At 43.9% G+C, this 20,144-nt stretch overlaps 1 protein-coding gene across 1 annotated transcript in view; it reads left to right on the top strand.

Annotated features, from left to right (window-relative positions):
- LOC144492744 (microtubule-associated tyrosine carboxypeptidase 1-like) overlaps positions 1-20,144 on the top strand; it is a 70,519-nt gene that overhangs the window by 28,972 nt on the left and 21,403 nt on the right. Inside the window, 1 exon segment of the mRNA XM_078211124.1 lies at positions 11,277-11,420. Within this exon segment, the coding sequence (XP_078067250.1) occupies positions 11,277-11,420 (144 nt within the window).

Here is a 20,144-nt window from a genome sequence, read left to right as displayed (position 1 = left end):
AGGTCATCTTGTTCCAGCAGACGCTGCTGGATGTATGTAGACTCAATGCCCGCAACGTAGGCGTCGCGGATCAGATCCTCCGTGTTCTGAGCTGCTGAAACAGCCTTACAGTCGCATGCTCGGGTGAGGACTCGCAGGGCGCGCAGAAATTGGGCGCACGATTCTCCTGGCTGCTGTTTGCGGGTAGTTAGGAGGTGTCTGGCGTAAACCACGTTAGGGCTCTTTCGGAACTGCCCTTTTAGGAGTTCGATAGCGTCCGCGTAAGTAGCAGCGTCCTGGAAGATTCCATAGACAGTTTCGCTTACCCGGGCGCGGAGCACGTGGAGTTTAGCAGCGTCGGTGTCAATGGCCGTAGCGGTGTCGACGAATGCTTCGAAGCAGTCCAACCAATGATCAAATTTATCAGAGGCTCCAACCTCTTGAGGGTCTAATGCTAACTTGTCGGGTTTTAGAAACTGCTCCATACTAGTAACTGTTGTGAATAAAATTGATGCGCTATCAATAAGGCGAAAGACTACCGATATGCCAATATAAGTGTAGGCTTTTATTCACAACAGAATCAGGAGCAGATCCCAACAATTAACCGACCTGGACTGAACAAGGGGGAGGAGACAGCCACCTTTATACTAGGTGCTGAGGGGAGGAACCAAACTGGAAGGGGATGTGTCCAGGTATGACAAACACACACAACGGTGGTCCATGTAGGACAAAGGCACAACTGAGGTCCACCACATTGCCATTTAATCAAACTCTCATTCTGGAGCCAACAACTATCCTCTTCACTATCAGTTACACAGCCAATTCTTGTGTCATCTGCAGATTTTCCAATCATGCCTCTCAAATTTAACTCCAAATCATAAATATGAACAACAAGTGACCCAACACTGAGCCCTGTGGAACACCGTTGGAAACCTTTTTCCATTCACAAAAACATTCATCAACTAGTACCCTTTGTTTCCTGTCATTGAGCCAATTTTGCATCCAACCTGCCACATTTCCATCCAACCCATGGGCTTTTGCTTTTCTGACCAGTCAACCATGTGGGACCTTGCCAAATGCTAAACTGAAATCCATTAGACAACATCCACTGCACTACCCTCAATTCTCCTTGTTACTTCCTCAAAAAAATTAATCAAATTAGTAAGACACAATCTTCCCTGAACAAAACCATGCTGACTATCCTTGATCAATCCATTTCTTTCTAAGTGACAGGTTATCCTGTCTCTCAGAATTGAGTCTAAGGATTTGCCCATCACTGAAGTTGGACTGACCAGCCGACAGTTTTCTGACCTACTCCTCACACTTCAGTTGAATAATGCTGCAAGGTTCACGGACCTCCAATCCTTTGGTACCTCAGCTGTATCTAGTGAGGATTCTAAAATGATCCTCAGAACATCCACAATTTCCTCCCTGGCTTCTTTTAACATACAATCCATCCTGTTGATTTATTCAACTTCAAGGATGTCGGTCCCTCCAGTATTTCCCCTCTCATTGTGCTTACTGTATCTAATATTTCACACTCCTCCTCTTTAATTAGAATATCTGAATCATCTCTCTCCCCTTAAAGACGGAGGTGAAGTACTCATTGAGAACCCTGCCCACATCTTCTGAATCAGCCCACAAGTTACTATGTACATCTCTGATAGGCCCTATCTTTTCCTTAGTTATTCTCTTGCTCTTAATGTACTGGTAAATAATCTTTGCATTTTCTTTGATTTTACTTGCCACCTTATTTTCTTATCCTCTGCTTTCCTAATTACCTTTTTTACTTTCTATACTGCTCTAGGCTCTTTACAGTATTAAGATTTTTGTGACTTTCATAAGCTTTCTTTTCCTGCTTTAGCTTAGCTTGTATACTTCTAGATAACCAGGCAGCTCTAGATTTGTCAGTACTGCCATTTTTCTCTGCAGGGACATGTCTGTCTATACTGTGCCTGTCGAATCTCGCTTTTGAATGCCTCCTACTGGTTTGTCATTGATTTCCCTTCAAGTAGCTGTGACCAGTCCACTTTTGGCAGATCACCTCTCACAGTGCACGGTGGCACAGTACTGCTGCCTCACAGAGCCACGGATTGATTCCCAGCTTGGGTCACTCTCTGCGGAGTCTGCACGTTCTCCCCATGTCTGCGTGGGTTTCCTTCGAATGCTCTGGTTTCCTCCCACAGTCCGAAAGATGTGTTAGTTAGGTCCACTGGCCATGCTAAATTCTCCCTCAGTGTACCTGAACAGGTGCCGAAATGTGGCAAGTAGGGGATTTTCACAGTAACTTAATTACTGTCAATGTAAGCCTACTTGTGACACTAATAAATGAAAAAAAACTTTGTAAATTTTGTCTTTCCCCAACTTAAAATCATTACGCCTGTCCTTTCCCATAATTATGCTAAACCTGACCATACTATAGTCAGTGTCTGAAATTTTCCATCCTTGTTCATGGCTGGGATTTTCCAGTGCCACTGAAAGTGAATGGAGTTTTGTCTGGAACTCCAAATTTTCTATTCTCGCTTGCAACAGGTTCCCGTCGGGGATGAGACTGGAGAATCCTGCCCATTATCTCCAAAATGCTACTTCATCCAGTTACCCAGCTTCATTTCCTAAGACTAAATCTAGAATTGGGCTTGTTATGTGTTGGCTCAAAATGTTCTCTTGAATTTTGTGCCTTCTGTGCCCTTCACACTGTTTGTATCCAGTTGAAATTTGGGTAGTTGAAGTCCCCAACTATTATTATTACAAAGATATTGTCCGACAATGTTCATCGCTATCCACAAGTCCAGCCAACTTCGTGTCATCTGCAAACTTGCTGATAACACCAGTTACACCTTCTTCCAAATCATTTATATATATCACAAATAGCAGAGGTCCCAGTACAGAGCCCTGCGGAACACCACTGGTCACAGACCTCCAGCCGGAAAAAGACCCTTCAGCTGCTACCCTCTGTCTCCTGTGGCCAAGCCAGTTCTCTACCCATCTAGCCACCTCTCCTTGTATCCCATGAGCCTTAACCTTCTTAACCAACCTGCCATGAGGGACTTTGTCAAATGCCTTACTGAAATCCATATAGACGACATCCACGGCCTTTCCTTCGTCAACCGTTTTTGTCACTTCCTCAAAAGACTCCATCAAATTTGTAAGGCACGACCTCCCTCTTACAAAACCATGCTGTCTGTCACTAATGAGATTGTTCTGTTCTAAATGCGTATACATCCTGTCTCTAAGAATCCTCTCCAACAACTTCCCTACCACGGGCGTCCAGCTCACCGGCCTATAATTACCCGGGTTATCCCTGCTACCCTTCTTAAATAATGGTACCACATTCGCTATCCTCCAATCCTCAGGGACCTCACCTGTGTCCAATGAAGAGACAAAGATTTCGGTCAGAGCCCAGCAATTACATCTCTTGTCTCACTGAGCAGTCTAGGATAGATGCCATCAGGCCCTGGGGATTTGTCAGTTTTAATGTTACCTAAAAAACCTAACACCTCCTCCCTTGTAATGGAGATTCTCTCTAATGGGTCAACACCTCCCTTTGAGACACTCCCAGTCAACAAGTCCCTCTCCTTTGTGAATACCGATGCAAAGTATTCATTTAGGATCTCCCCTATTCCCTTGGGTTCTAAGCATAATTCCCCTCCTTTGTCCCTGAGAGGTCCGACTTTTTCCCTGACAACTCTTTTGTTCCTGACATATGGATAAAATGCCTTAGGATTCTCCTTAATCCTGTCTGCCAAGAACATTTTGTGACCTCTTTTTGCCCTTCTAACTCCCCGTTTGAGTTCTTTCCTACTCTCTCTGTATTCCTCCAGAGCTGCTTCTGTTTTCAGTTGCCTGGACCTAACGTACGCCTTTCTTTTCTTTGTGATCACCTCAATTTCCCTGCTTATCCACAGCTCTCGAATCCTACCTTTCCTATTCTTCCTTTTACAAGCACATGCCTGTCCTGCAGCCTTATCAACTGTTCCTTAAAAGACTCCCACATGCCAGACGTGGACTTACCCCCGAACAGCCTCTCCCAATCAACGGCCACCAATTCCTGCCTAATCCGGTTATAGTTAGCCTTCCCCCAATTTAGCACCCTACCCTTAGGACAACACTCGTCCTTGTCCATTACTATCCTAAAGTTAACAGACTTGTGGTCACTATTTGCCACATGTTCCCCTACCGAAACTTTGACGACCTGACCGGACTCATTTCCCAGAACTAGATCCAGTATAGCCCCTTTTCTAGTTGGGCTATCTACATACTGTTCCAAAGAACCTTCCAGTATGCATTTTACAAATTCCTCCCCAAGCCCTAAGCACTTTCCAGTCTATACCAGGGAAATTGAAGTCTCCCATTACAACAACCCTATTTTTCTGCACATATCCAGAATCTCCTGACATATCCGTTCCTCCACTTCCCGTGGCCTGTAGTATACCCCCAGCATAGTGATTGCACCATTCCTGTTTCTGAGCTCCACCCACAGTGACTCAGTACATGACCCCTCTAAATTGTCCACCATCTGCACCGCTGTAATATGCTCCCTAACTAATATTGCTACTCCCCCACCTTTTTTAGCCCCTCCACTGTCTCGCCTAAAACACTTATACCCCGGAATAGTCAGCTGCCAGTCCTGTCCTTTTAACCATGTCTCCGTCACCGCAACCACATCCAAATTCCACGTAAGCATTAAGACCCTAAGTTCATCTGTTTTACCCGTTACGCTCCTCGCATTGAAGCAGATGCACTCCAGACCTCCAGGCCCACTCAGGTCATCCTGCTCCAGAGTGCTCTTCTTCTTAGCTAGCCTTGCCCTGGCCCCCAGCTCGACCCCAGCCTCAGTACTTACTGACCTACTGTTTTGATCCCCACCCCTCTGCCACACTAGTTTAAACTCTGCCGAAACACTCTAGCAAAACTCCCAGCCAGGATATTTGTGCCCTTCCAGTTAAGGTGTAACCCATCCTTTCCGTACAGGTACCATCCTCTCTTGAAGACTTCCCAATGATCTATGAATTTGAAACCCTCCCTGTTGCACCAGTCCTTTAGCCACATGTTCAATTGTAGAATCTCCCTGTTCCTGACCTCACTTGCACTAGGCACCGGGAGCAGTCAGAGATTGCTACCCTAGAAGCTTTATTTTTTAGCCTAGCACCCATCTCCCTGAATTGCTCTCGTATGACCTCCCTGCTCTTTCTACCTACGTCATTTTCACCAATGTGTACAATTACATCTGTTTGATTACCTTCCCTTTTTAATATGCTTCCTACCCTCTCGGAGACATCCAGTACCCCGGCACCAGGGAGGCAGACTACTATCCTGGAGTCTCGTTCGCGCCCGCAGAACCGCCTGTCCGTGCTTCTAACCATTGCATCCCCCACCACTATTTCTCTCCTAATCCCCTCCTTTCCCTTCTGGGCCTCTAAGCCTGTCTCTCTGCAGGCGATCTGGTCCTCGTGGCTTACCCATGGAGAGTCATCCCCCTCCACAGAATCCAAAACAATATACCTATTTTGGAGGGCAACCACACAGGGGATCCTTCCACTGACTGCTCACTCCCTTCCCCTCTCCCATCTGTTGCCCAGCCCTTACTATAATGGGAGACTGCCACTGGGGTACTTTCTGGTACATGACCCTTATGACTTTTACCCTTCCTAACTGTGACCCACTTGTCTTCCTTCTGAGGCCCCGGTGTGACTACCTGCTTATAACTTCTATCTATTATTTTCTCATTTTCCCTGACTAAACTGAGGTCCTCAAGCTGCAGCTCCAGCTCCCTTACACGGTCCCTCAGGAGTTGTAGTTCCATGTATCTGGAACAGATATGGACCTCCGGGAGGCAAGTCGTCTCCAGGAACTCCCACATCCCACACCGAATGCAGCAAACTGGCCTCTCACTCATACCTGCTATTTCCTTTATAGTTTTGGAAAAAAAAACAACAACCCTCCTTGCCTCCACCTGTTTTCGCCGAAGCCCTGTGAGCCAAAGCCCTTATAGCTCTCACTCTGCTTCCTGTTCCCGACGCTGCCCGCTGTATACTACAGCCTACCTTTTATACTTCGCGCGCTTAAAAAAAAACCCTTCCCAGACTCCTTAGCGGCCAACTTCCGGTTTTCAGTTTAAAATTAAGAAAAGAAAAACTACTCGAAAAATAAAAGGCAAAAAACACACTAAATCAATAAATAAATAAATCTCTCACCAGCACTCCTGCCACAAATCACTAAACTAGTCACATGAGCATTCTGGGAATGGAGGGATACAAACAAATGGTCTAGTTGGACCAATGAGCGGCACAGGCTTGGAGGGCCGAAGGGCCTGTTTTCCAGTGCTGTACTGTTCTTTGTTCTTTGTTCTTTATAAAAGCAAAAGATGCTGGAATCTGAAAAAACCCCAGAAAATACTGGAAAATCTCAGCAGGTCTGACAGCATCTGGGGAGAGAATAGAGCCAATGTTTTGAGTCTGAATGACCCTTCATCAGAGCTCATTCTAACTCTAGTGTTCTTTTTCTATTTAGACTTTTCATTCTTGTGATTTTTTTTTGCATTATTAAAGATGAGGTGAGGGGAAAAAATCATTCTAGTCTTTGGCGCGCGATCTTCTGGTCCTGTCGACGGTGCACCCCCGTGTTTCTCTGTGCTTCTCTGTGCCGTGAATGCGGTGGTAAAGGGGGAAGTGCTGGTAAGGTTGGCCATGTAGCCCATTAAGTCAATTTAAATGCATGTAAATGCATTTAAGTGGCCATCACGCCCATTTCGGGCATGGTCCCGATCGTAGCCATTTTTGGACCTTGGTAAAGAGGGAACCAGTGCAGAGGCAGGCGCAGATCGCGCTACTCACCTCACACCCAACTTTACCAAGTTTTTGTGCCAAAAACGGGCCGACAATGTCCAGAATTTTCCAGTCTCCCTGAGGTGGGTTTTCCTGAAGTGGAGTCATCTTGCCAATAGCCAGCCAATAGATCTTCTGGTCTCGCTGAGGTCAATGGCAACATGCATGGCTTACTCATTCCACTGCTGGGGAACTCTTGACTGGGATCGGTGGGACTGGAAGATCCTGTTGGCAGAAAGGGCTGAGAAATTCCGCCCAACATCTCTTTATTTCCGATTAGTATTTTTTTCTCTAAAAATTGTCCATTTTTTTCTTTAGTTTCCCGTGTATTTGAGAGGGCTGATGGGACCTTCAGAAAACTGTGATGTAGTGGTAATGTATCCGGTTTAGTCAATCCAGAAGCCCAAGCTAGTGCTCTGGGGACAGCCATTCCAATCCCACCATAGAATCCCTACAGTGCAGAAAGAGGCCATTCAACCCATATAGTCTGCACCGACTCTCCAAAAGAACGACTCACCCAGGCCCACCTGCTCCCCCCTCTCCCTGCGCACTTACCATAGTTAATCCACCTAATCTACACATCTTTGAACACTAAGGGGCAATTTAACATGGGTAATCCACTTAACCTGCACATCTTTTGACTGTGGGAGGAAACCAGAGTACCGAAGAAAACCCACACAGACACGGGGAGAATGTGCAAACTTCACACAGACACCCAAGGCCAGAATTGAATCTGGGTCCCAGGCGCTGTGAGGCAGCAGTGTTAACCACTATGTCACCGTCCCACCCATGGCAGCTGGTGGAATTCAAATTCAACTAATAATTTTGGAATATAAAGCTAGTCTCAGTAAAGGTGTCCATGAAACTACTGTTACAAAAACCCTTCTGGTTCACTGGTGCTCTTTAGGGAAATAAATCTGCCCTCCTTACCTGGTCCGGCCTACATATGACTCTCGAGCCACAGCAACGTGGCTGACATTTAACTGCCCTCTGAAATGACCGAGTAAGTTATTCAGTTCTAGGGCAATTGGGGATGGTCAAGAAATGCTGGCCTTGTCATTAATGCTAACATCCCATGAATGAATATTAAAAAAATGATTGATCCAAAGCTATCATGTCTGCTTGTACAGTACATGTACATGTACAATCCTGATAAATGCGAAGTGATGCATTTTGGTGGGAATGATGTAGGGAGGAGCTACACGATAAATGGAAGAACCATAAAGGGTGTAGAGACGCAGAGGGACCTGGGTGTGCAAGTCCACAGATCTTTGAAGGTGACGTCACAGGTGGAGAAGGTGGTGAAGAAGGCATATGGCATGCTTGCCTTTATAGGACGGGGCATAGAGTATAAAAGTTGGGGTCTGATGTTGCAGATGTATAGAACGTTGGTTCGGCCGCATTTGGAATACTGCGTCCAGTTCTGGTCGCCACACTACCAGAAGGACGTGGAGGCTTTGGAGAGAGTACAGAGGAGGTTTACCAGGATGTTGCCTGGTATGGAGGGGCTTGGTTATGAGGAGAGATTGGGGAAACTGGGGTTGTTCTCCTTGGAAAGATGGAGGATGAGGGGAGACTTAATAGAGGTGTATAAAATTATGAAAGGCATAGATAGGGTGAACGGTGGGAAGCTTTTCCCCGGGTCGGTGGTGACGTTCACGAGGGGTCATAGGTTCAAGGTGAAGGGGGGGAGGTTTAACACAGATATCAGAAGGACATATTTCACACAGAGGGTCGTGGGGGCCTGGAATGTGTTGCCGGGCAAGGTGGTGGAGGCGGACACACTGGGAACGTTTAAGACTTATCTAGACAGCTATATGAACGGAGTGGGAATGGAGGGATACAAAAGAGTGGTCTAGTTTGGACCAGGGAGCGGCGCGGGCAAATTGTTCCTGGTTTCTCGTTTCAAGGCTTCATTCTATGATCATCTTGCTGGTGCCAGTACAGAGCGAGACTGCGGATAGTTGGGAACCTGTCTCGGGGGCAGGGAATTCATATGGTGTTCGTGGAAGTGGAAATGACTAGGGTTGGGAAGCATTTTCCGATCAGGGCCATTGTGATCTCCTGGACTCGTTTCGATCGCCTCAGGGGGTCGGAGAGGAATTTCCCAGATTCTTTTTTTCCCCATATTGGCCCTGGGGTTTTTCACTCTGGGTTTTCGCCTCTCCCTGGAGATCACATGGTCTGGAATGGGGGGGTGGGGGTGAGTTAATAGGTTGTAATGAACAAAGCATCGTAGCTGTGAGGGACAGCTCGGTGGATAGGATATTGGTATGTAGATAGGCTGGAAAATTGGGCGGGGATCCTGGATTCAGGATTCAATCCTGGACCGGGGAGCGGCGCGGGCTTGGAGGGCCGAAGGGCCTGTTCCTGTGCTGTTTTGTTCTTTGTTCTTTGTACATGCTCAATATCATTCCACCCTTACCTCACTCCACCCCAAATGTTTCCCATGCTTATTCACTTCAGCAATTTTGGTTAGTTTTGCTGTCTTTTGTCCTTTTGAGCTTGAGGCATCATTATAGGTCCACCACTCTCAACCCAAATTGATATTATCCACCTCTGCATGAGGCTGAGACCTTCTGGTCTACAGTGCTCACCACCACAGCTTGCTTTGTAAATATTCACTGAACTGGAGATTATCAAGAAATATTTAACAGTCTTTATTGGCTCCCATTTTTAGAAGAGTTGAGTATCATAGAACCAGAGAATCCCTACAGTGCAGAGGAGGCCATTTGGCCCATCGAGCCTGTACCGACCACAATCCCACCCTGACCCTACTCCTGCAACCCCACATATTTACCCTGCTAATCCCCCTGCCAATTTAGCATGGCCAATCAACCTAACCACACATCTTTGGATTTGGAGAGTATGGGAGATAGGAGTATGTTTCCAGAAGTCCTCCATCAGAATCACAGGATTGTTATAGTGCAGAAGGAGGCCATTTGGTCCATCGTGTCTGCACTTGCTTTCCAAATTAGCATCATGACTTAATGCCATGTCCCTGCCTTTACCCCATACCCCTGAACATTTTTTCTATTCAAATAATCATCTAATGTCCTCTTGAATCCTCAATTGAACTTACCTCCACCACACTTCCAGGCAGTGCATTCCAGACCTGAACCACTTGCTGTGTGAAAAGTTTTCCCTCACACCACATTTACTTCTTTTACAAATCATTTTAAATCTGTGCTTTCTTGTTCTTAATGTTTTTACGAGTGGGATCAGTTTCTCCCTATCTACTCTGTCCAGTCTCCTCATGAATTTGGACATCTCTATTAAACTTCTTCCTCTTAGCCTTCTTCTCTCCAAAGAGCAAGTCCTAACCTCTTCCATCTATCGTTATAACTGAAGTTTCTCATCCCTGGAACCATTCTTGTAAACCTTTCTGCACTCCCTCCAATATATCCACATCCTTCCTATAGGGTGGTGCCCATAACAGAACACAATATTCTAGCTGGAGTCTAACTAGTGTCTTGTAAGTTAAGCATAACCTCCTTGCCCTTGTACTCTGTGCTGCTTTTAATAAAGCCCAGAATACCACATGCTTTAGTAACTGGTCTCTCCACCTGTCCTGCCACCTTCAATATCTATACACATTTGCACCCAGGTCCCTCTGTTCCTGCACCCCTTTAAGAATTTTACCCCTTATTTTATACTGTCTCTCCATGTTCATCCTACCAGAATGAATCACCTCACACTTCTCCACATTGAACTTCATCTGCCACCTATCTGCCCAATTTGTCAACTTGTCTATGTCCTTTGAAGTTCAACACTGTCCTTTTCACAGTTTACAATACTCCCAAGTTTTGTGTCATCCGCAAACTTTGAAATTATTCCCTGCACACCAAGATCTGGATCATTATTATATATTAGGAAAATATGTGCCCCAATATTGGTCCATGGGGAACACCACTACAAACCTACCCCGAGCCCAAAAAATATCCATTGACTATTACCCTCTGCTTCTGATTATTCAGCCAATATTGTATCCATGTCACGAATATCGCTTTTATTCCATGAGCTATAACTTTACTTACAAGTCCATTGTGTTGCACCGTATTGAATGACTTTTGAAAACTCATGTACGCCACATCAACAGCAGCATACACATCGATCCTTTTGGTTACCTCCTCAAAAAACTCCAGCAAATTAGCTAAACATGATTTCCCCTTTAGAAATCCATGCTGGCTCTTTCTAATCAACCTACATTTTTTCATGTGATGACTGCTCCCATCCCAAATAATTATTTCTAGAAACTTGTCCACTACTGATGTGAAACTGATTGGTATGTAATTGCTGGGGCTATCCTTGCAACCTTTATGAACATTTGCAATTCTCCAGTGTTCTGGCGCCTTCCCTGAGTCTAGAGAAGGCTGGAAGATTATTGAAACTCACGCAAGACCATATGGGAGGCCAATAATCGGAGAAGTGTCCAAATGAGATGACATTTCCAATCCCTTGTTTTTCTTCCAGGCTGTACGGATTATGAAGAGTGTGGTGCAGATGTATGGCAGCTATGAAAACTTTGAGGTGGCCACAGGGGGCGCTATGCTGTCAAAGAGTAAAATATGGACCTGTATCAGAAGTTATATGCGGAAGGAAGGATGCTCTGGAGAGGTGAGGGAGATGAAATGCTGATGTCCTCACAAAGACAGCATGTCTATGCACAAATATTTTCTGTTTCTTCTGTATGTGTGCACATTCTAATGTTCAGCTTCCTCTAAAACCCCACAGCTCATTTGCCTTTCCGTATACCAGTAAAATTGATTCTTATTTTTCACCCCTGCTTCTATTCTTACTGTGAATGTTCACCCTTGGCAATACTATCTTAGCAAGGCCAAAATGTATTGCCCATCCTTAGTTGCCCTTATGGACATGATGATGGTCCATCTTCTTTGGTTCTTTTTGTTTTCTTGGTTTCTCAGGTGGTATGTGGGCCACTGTCAGCTGGTTTGCACTTAACTGGTCAGGACAGATTTTATAAAGATCTTTAGTGTTAGTATTTTACCAGCAGTGAAATGGCATTTCTGCCTATGATTCCTTCAATGTGTACATACAGGACAGAATTTTACACTGCCGGAAATTTATTGTCCCATTGAAGTCAATGCACCTTTAAATGTCTCACTGCATTTTATGACCCCTGCCCCTTTACGGGGCTGTAGAATTCCATCCAGATAAGAAAATGCTGGTCCATTGAGTCCCATTGAGAATTACATTGATGAAAGCTTCTATAGTCCAGGCCCTCTAAGCACCAAGAGTAGAGCTAGTAAAGGTAAACCTGGTCAGAAAAACTGTATCTTCCTGATCGTCCCCTGTCAGACCTGCCTGAGGTCGGATGGGGCAGATGAGAAAGAGTTCTTGGGGCTAAACGGATCAAGGGATATGGGGGGGGGAAGGCAGGATCAGGATATTGAATTTGATGATCAGCCATGATCATAATGAAAGGCAGAGCAGGCTTGGAGGGCCAAATGACCTACTCCTGCTTCTATTTTCCATGCTTCAATGTTCTATACAGTAAGAAGTTTAACAACACCAGGTTAAAGTCCAACAGGTTTATTTGGTAGCAAAAGCCACCAAATAATAATTTACCAAATAAACCTGTTGGACTTTAACCTGGTGTTGTTAAACTTCTTACTGTGTTTACCCCAGTCCAACGCCGGCATCTCCACATCAATGTTCTATGCCAGGATTGTAGCTTGGATTACAAATAAAGATGAATTTTGTTTTTTTTTTAAACATAGTGACTCCTCCTTTCTAAGGCTGTGGGCGGATCTCCATTGTTTCAGACTGGTGGGAGACCCTGGCCTCTGCGCCACCACTCCTCCCATGCTGCAACGACCCCTGCCATCCTTCCAGCTGTACAGATTGCTAACTTGTTTCTAGAAACAGGCCATGGTTTGAACTTGGAGTTCTCCTTGGCCTGTTCTATGGGTCAGTTTGAAATCTGGTACCAGAGCAACATTTTGAGGAAGGGTTTTGTTTTATTCTTTCATGGGATGTGGGCATCATTGGTCAGGCTAGCATTTGTTGCTCATCCCTAATTGCCCTTGAGAATGTCTTGCATTTATATCGCACTGATCATAAACCTGAGATGTTGCAGAGCACTTTAAAGCCAATGATGTACCTTTAGAATTCAGTTGCAGATAGTGTAGGAAATGCAGCATTCAATTTGTACACTACAAGATCTCACAAACAGCAATGAGATAGCCTGATCTTTTAAAAATTATTTTTAATGACATTGATTGAAGGATAAATATTGGCTAGGACCCCCATACCTCTTGGAAATAGTGCCATGGGATTTTTGTGCATGATAGGCCAGATGGGTCTTTGATCCACCGTTTCATCTGAAAGACAGCACCTCCACAAGTACAGCGCTCTCTCAATACTGCACCAGTGTCACAACCTTCGCAAACACCCAAAAGATCTCATGGCCCTATTTCAAAGAAGAGCAAGGGAAGTGTCCCGGCCAATATTTATTCCTCAGCCAATGTTTAATAATGTAATCTGGTCATGATCACATCACTGTTTATTAGAACCTTGTTGTTAAGTTCCTAAATTGGCTGCTATGTTTCTTATGTTACAGCAGTGAGTATACTTTGAGAGTATTTCATCAGCTGCAAAGCCCTTTGCAAAGTCCTGAGGCCATGTAAGGTGAACATAAATGAAAGTTCTTTTTTTAAATGAAAGTTCTTTTACATTCAGTTCTTCCTTTTCCTCTGTTTGGGCTCTCTGAACTTTTTTTCATCTCTTGCTGATTTCCTATTCCACACTTCTCTTTCTCATTCTGAGTTCTCTTTCCCTCTATTTTCTCCATTTTTGCTCCTCACTCATTTGAGTTTTTTCCTTTTTTTAGTTTTTTTTGCATTCTTGCCCTTTTACCTCTGTCTCTCCTTTACTTCCACGTCTTTCTATTTGACTTTATTCTCTTTGCTTCTTTTCTGTATACACCCCCCCCCCCCCCCTCACCGCCCACCCCACCTCCTCACTCTGCACCATTGCTTTCCTACACTGTATTTTTTCAAGAGAGCCTCAGTGCAATAAGACATTGCCAAGTTGAATTTGAATCCAGGAGCTCCAGACAAAACTGCCCTGGGGGCTGCTCAGGTTCTTTGCTGTATAAATTGCTGTCTGCTATTGTTGAGTTACCAAAGCACGGGCGTGTATAGCAGATGTGACTGCCCCATCTGGCACTACAAGTAAATGTTGATGTGCATTATTGCTGCAGTTCCGGCAATAAAGCTGGAAATCTGACGTCAAGCCAAAATGCTGCAGCTCTCCATTATTCTGATTAAAACAAAATCTGCTCAATCCTCCTGGATCCTTACAAGATCAGTTAATCAGGAACTTAGGTGCCAAAGTATTTGCCAGTCTGAAATCAGTGGTGCTTTTTGATCATTGTTGCTGAGACTCATTAACCATTGCCTACAAGTTTTGCACTACAGTTTCTGTCATTGGTCGGTCACCAAGGTAGCTCTGTTCTTTGCTAATGTCGCCTTTGACCGATTGCTAGGAAGCATCCACCAGGGAGCAGGCAGAACCAGACAGACACATTCAACCTTCGCTTGCCTGGGCCTCTCTGGCCTGGCTCTGTCTGATTTAGGCTGCTTTGACTGACTTGGATTTGTGCTGTGCTGCTGTCTGCAGAGATGCAGAGAGGAACTGCCTTGTATTTTAATAAACTGTTGTTGCCTCACTGACCTCCATTTGAACCTCATCATCAAATATCGAGAGATTTCACTCTTTCTGGTGAAACCATTCAAGCCATGAGAGAAAAAAATCTTTTTGCTGTGTTTCACGAACAAAACAAGTCTTAACTGACTGACAATATACCGCAAATCCCCAATGTTATATATATTATTACAGATAAGTATGTATTTATATAACTATACATTTTACTATAAAGTCTATATATTACATATAGGGTGGGATTCTCTGGCCATTCCAGCCAGTGGGATTCTCTTGTCCCGCTGCAGTGAACGGAGATTTGGCTGAATGCAAATTCTTTGTCCTCGCTGGAAGTGGTGGCAGGACATGAATGGCTGGAGAAATTTTATATATATATCAGAATGATATTTTCTTCCTCTGGAGGCTTTGTAACTGCAAGGCATTGTCAACCTTCTCCCTAGTGTTGAGACCCAAGTCAGATTCCTGATTCCAATTCCCAATTGACTGTAACCTGATTTTTTTCAGGTTCTTTAATTATAACGTGTTGACATCTATTCAGTGTGCAATCAGACAGCACGCCCTCGCCAAGTTCATCATGTCCCTGAGACCCTATTTCACTAAGCTGCTGATTAAACTAATTTCCCTTCCTGATTACCAAGTTAACAAATTTTCACAGATGTCTCACTTCCACAATGTTGTCCCCTCCCTCTCGCCTTCCCTCCCTCCAATCTGCTGCAATCACTCTTCTCAGAAAAACAATCTTGACCCCACTATCCTTGTAACCTGGAGCCCCATCTTAAATACCATTTCCTCTCCAAGCTCCTTGAATGTATTTTTGCCTTCCCAATCCATATATAAATTTCTCAAAACTCCAATTTTGAATCCATGCAATCAGGTTTCGGCCCATCCCAGTACTAAAATAGCTCTTACCAAAATCACTGCAACAAAAGTAAGATTTCCCTTCTCATCCTTCTCGACCTGTCTGCAGCCTTTGATATGGTCAACCATGCTTCTCCAATGTCTCTGCACCAATGTCCAGCTGGCTGTGACTGCTTCCAACGAGTTCCATTCTCACCTAAATGTAGTCAGAGAATCAATTGCAAGCACTTCTCTTTCTCGTTCTCACACGGTTGCCTCTGGTTTCCTTTAGTGATATATCCTTGGCATCCTCCTGTGTATCATCGACATCCTACTCTTTGGTGACATCATTGGAAAGCACAGTATCAGTTTCAACATATGCAGTGATGAGGCCCACCTCTACCTCACCACTTCCCTCCTTGACTCCTCTGCTGTCTCAAAATGATCAGGCTCCTTCTTTGCCATTCAATGGATGAACCAAAATATTGGAAGGACCAAAGCCATTGTTTTTGGTCCCTTTTACAAGCTCCATTCCCCAGCTACTGTTTCCATTTCCCTCCCTGGCAAGTGTCTGAGGCTGAATCAGACTGCTTGCAACTTTGCTGCCATTTGTGCCTCTGAGATGAGCTTCCAATCACATATTGTGCCCTCGCTAAGACCGCCTATTTCCACCTTTATAACATGATATGATTCTGTCACTGCCTCAGCTCATCTGCTGTTGTAACCCTCTTATTTATTTCTTTCAAGACTTGACTATTCCAATGCACTCCTACTTGATCTCCGATGTCAACCCTCCCTAAACTTAAGGTTATCCAAAGCTCTGTTGTAACTTGTACCAAATCTGGTTCACTCATCACCTCTGTCCTCATTAGCTGACATGGGTCCCGGTTAACCAATGCCTTGATTTTACTCTCATCATTGTTTTCAAATTCCTTTGTGGACCTCACTCTCCCTATCTCTGAAATCTCCCCCAGTGCTGCAACCCTTCAGAATATCTTCACTCCTCTATTTCTGGCTGCTTGAACATCCCCAATTTTCATTGTTCCATTATTTGGTGGCCGTACTTACACCTGCTAAGCCCCTCCCTACTCCTCTCCATCTTGCGATCCATTTCCTCCTTTAAGAAACTCTTTTAAACCTTCTTCTTTGCTCAAGTTTTTGGTCTTCTGCCCTAATATCTCCTTATGTGGCTTCATGTCAAACTTTGCTTTATAGTACTCTTGTGAAGAACCTTGGGATTTTTGTTATGTTAAAAGTGCTTTGTAATTGCAAGTTGTTGCTGTATGCAGTAGACTGTGTATTGTGACAATATACAGTAGCAATGATATATTGTGGTAATATATATGAAACATTAGAGTAACCAATATTGTACATGTTATATTGTGGAGAGGAGAATGGAGTAGAAGACCTGGGAGAGACATTCAGCAGCACCTAGAGGAGAATGTGAGAGGAGGACCCTGGGACAGGCAGTCAGTAGCTCCTAGAGGACAGTGCAAGATAAGGACATCAAGCCAGGCAGTCAACAGCACCAGAAACCTGGATATACGCGAGATGGAGACTTAGTTAGTGACTCTGAAAGACAGATGCAGCACAGGAATTTGACAGTGTAAAAGTTATTTATGTGAATGCACGGAGCAAAGTAAATAAAGCTGATGAGCTGAGGGCACAGAAAGACATGAGGCAGCATGATATCATTGCTATATTGGAAGCTTTGTTTAAGGAGCAGTAAAAATGGCAGCTCAACATTCCTGGATAGAATTTCCAGACAGGATAAGGAGGGGAACGATAAAGATGAGGGTGTAACATTATTCATTAAAGAATCAATTGCAGCTGTGAGGAGGGATGATATATAAAATGAAGCATCAAATGAGGCCATATGATTGAGTTCAGAAGTAAAACAAAAAGAGGCAGCAGCACTTCTAGGACTGAATATAGACTCCCAAATAGTGGAAGGGAGTTAGAAGAGCAAATATGTAGACAGTTTTCTGCATGCAAAAAAAGGGGCAGTAATCATTGAGGACTTTAACTACTCTAACATCAATTGGGATACTGAAGAGTTTGATAGGCACAGAGGACACAAAATGCTTGAACTACATTCAAGCAAACCTTTTTACCCAGCATGTAACAAACCCAATGAGAGGGGGCACAATTCTAGATTTAATTTTAACGAAATGAAGCTGGACAAGTGGATGAAATAGCAGTGAGGGATTATTTTGGAGATAAATGACCCTAATATAGTTAGATTTAGCATCATATAGATAAGGACAGAAGGGAAACTGGCAAACTTGGAGCTTCCTGGTTACCCAGGACAAAATAAAGCAGAAAAATATAGCCCATGACATTCACAAAAGTCTTAATAAAGCCAAGAAGAGCATAGAACAGTGGTTCCCAATGTGTGCGTGATGACCCCCACAAGAGTGCCATGAGAAAAGATTCAAAATCCATGTAGTTAAACTAAAATTAACTTTCTTCTTCAGCCCTGCATTTGGCATCTCCAAGACCCGGTGAATCTTGGGCCTCCCGTATATGCCCCTTGTGGGAAAGAGCCGCACATGCACGGTTTAGAGATTTTATATTGGTCATGCACATGACCTACGGGACTTGGAGCTGAAGACAAAGGCCCCATGCAACTGCACAAAAAGCGAAACTCAAAACGGTGCAAAAACCCAGGAGAAACAAGAGAGGCAGGGAGAGGCTAAAAAAAAAACAGGTGAAAGGAAACAGAGAAGTTAAAAGCAAAGTTCCTGGTCAGAAAAGAATGCAGAGAAAATAGTTGGTATTGTATAGAGGTATACCATGACATATCAAAGGTTGGGAACAACTTGTATAGAAAGTACAGGGGTGAAGTAAAAATGGAAATTAAGAAAGCAAAGAGAGGATACGAAAAATATTGGCAGGTAAAATCAAAGAAAATCTTGAGATATTTTACCAATATATTAAGAGCACGAGAATAACTAAAGGAAAGGGTAGGGCCTACCAGAGATGTACATGGTAACTTGTGGGTTGATTCAAAAGATGTGGGTAGCATTCTGAATGAGTACTTTGTCTCTGTCTTCACTAAGGAGAGAGGTGATTCAAACATTCTAATTAAAGAGGAGGAGTGTGAAATATTAGATACAATAAGCACAATGAAAGAGGAAGTATTGGAGAGACTGACATCCTTGCAGTGTATCAATCACCTGGGCTGATGGATTGTATCCCAGACTGTGGAAGGAAGCCAGGGAGAAAATACCAGATGCTCTGAGGATCATTTTACAATCCTCGCTAGATAAAGGTGAAGTATAAGAGGATTGAAGGTTTGCAAATGTTCCACCATTATTCAAAAGGAGTGGGAGGCATAGGCCAGAAAACTACAGGCTGGTCAGTCTGACTTCAGTGGAGGGCAAATTATTGGAAACAATTCTGAGAGACAGGATAAGCTGTTACTTAGAAAAGTAAGAAGTTTAACAACACCAGGTTAAAGTCCAACAGGTTTATTTGGTAGCAAAAGCCACACAAGCTTTCGAGGCTCTGAGCCCCTTCTTCAGGTGAGTGGGAATTCTGTTCACAAACAGAACTTATAAGACACAGACTCAATTTACATGAATAATGGTTGGAATGCGAATACTTACAACTAATCCAGTCTTTAAGAAACAAAACAATGGGAGTGGAGAGAGCATCAAGACAGGCTAAAAAGATGTGTATTGTCTCCAGACAAGACAGCCAGTGAAACTCTGCAGGTCCACGCAACTGTGGGAGTTACAAATAGTGTGACATAAATTCTGATTCTAGGATCGCATGATAAAGACTCAGGAGGAAAAAAGCAGAAATATTTATGTGAAATAGTGTGACATAAACCCAATATCCCGGTTGAGGCCGTCCTTGTGTGTGCGGAACCTGGCTATCAGTTTCTGCTCCGCCTCGAAAGCTTGTGTGGCTTTTGCTACCAAATAAACCTGTTGGACTTTAACCTGGTGTTGTTAAACTTCTTACTGTGTTTACCCCAGTCCAACGCCGGCATCTCCACATCATGACTTAGAAAAGTACCATTGATCAGGGATAGTCAGCATGATTTTGTTAGGGAAAGATTGTGCCTTACTAACTTAACAAAATTTTTTGAGGAAGTAACAAGGAGGATTAATGAGAGCAATGCAGTGAATATTGTCTGCATGGATTTCAGTTCGGCATTTGGCAAGATTCTACATGGCAGAATGGTCTGAAAAGTGAGATCTCACGGGATACAGACTACAACTTGCATCCTGCCTTGCATTCGAGTGAAAATACATCCCCAATATTCGTGACAGTAATCTATCACTTTCATGTTTTAACTACAAGCTTACTTGTGAAATAATATTTTAGATAGTATTCAGCAGAACAGTGCCCCCTGATCAATGGATAAATGGTTTAAGCTTTTTTTCAGAGCTATCAATTACTGATTCACAAGCGACATATACAGCCAGCACCTAAAAACAGAGGCCCAGGCCAAGTCTAGGAGGAGACATGAAGAGGGCATGTGTAAAGTTTACTGGGTAATCTTATTTTGTTCAGGTGAATGGAAGTGGTGGGGAGGGAGGAGGTGGGTGGAAGGGGAGAGATGGAAAGGTGGAGAAGTGTGAAGCAGTGGGAGGCTGTACTTCGCAGCCTATCTTTATTTTAGTGTGGGTATGTTACACAACAATAAGATTTGTTTTCATACAGTTCCTTTCACAATTTCAGGACATCTCAAACTGCTTTATAGCCAATTATATAGGATATAAGGTAACATAAACAGGCTATTTGGCCCAACCTGTCTATGCCAGCACTTATGCTCCACTTTAATAGGATCCAAGTTGGCTGTTG

This window comes from Mustelus asterias, chromosome 4 (genome assembly GCF_964213995.1).
Source record: "Mustelus asterias chromosome 4, sMusAst1.hap1.1, whole genome shotgun sequence".
In the NCBI taxonomy this organism is placed as follows: domain Eukaryota; kingdom Metazoa; phylum Chordata; class Chondrichthyes; order Carcharhiniformes; family Triakidae; genus Mustelus; species Mustelus asterias.
Note: the sequence above shows the minus strand (reverse complement) of the source record. Positions and strands in the feature narration are given on the sequence as shown.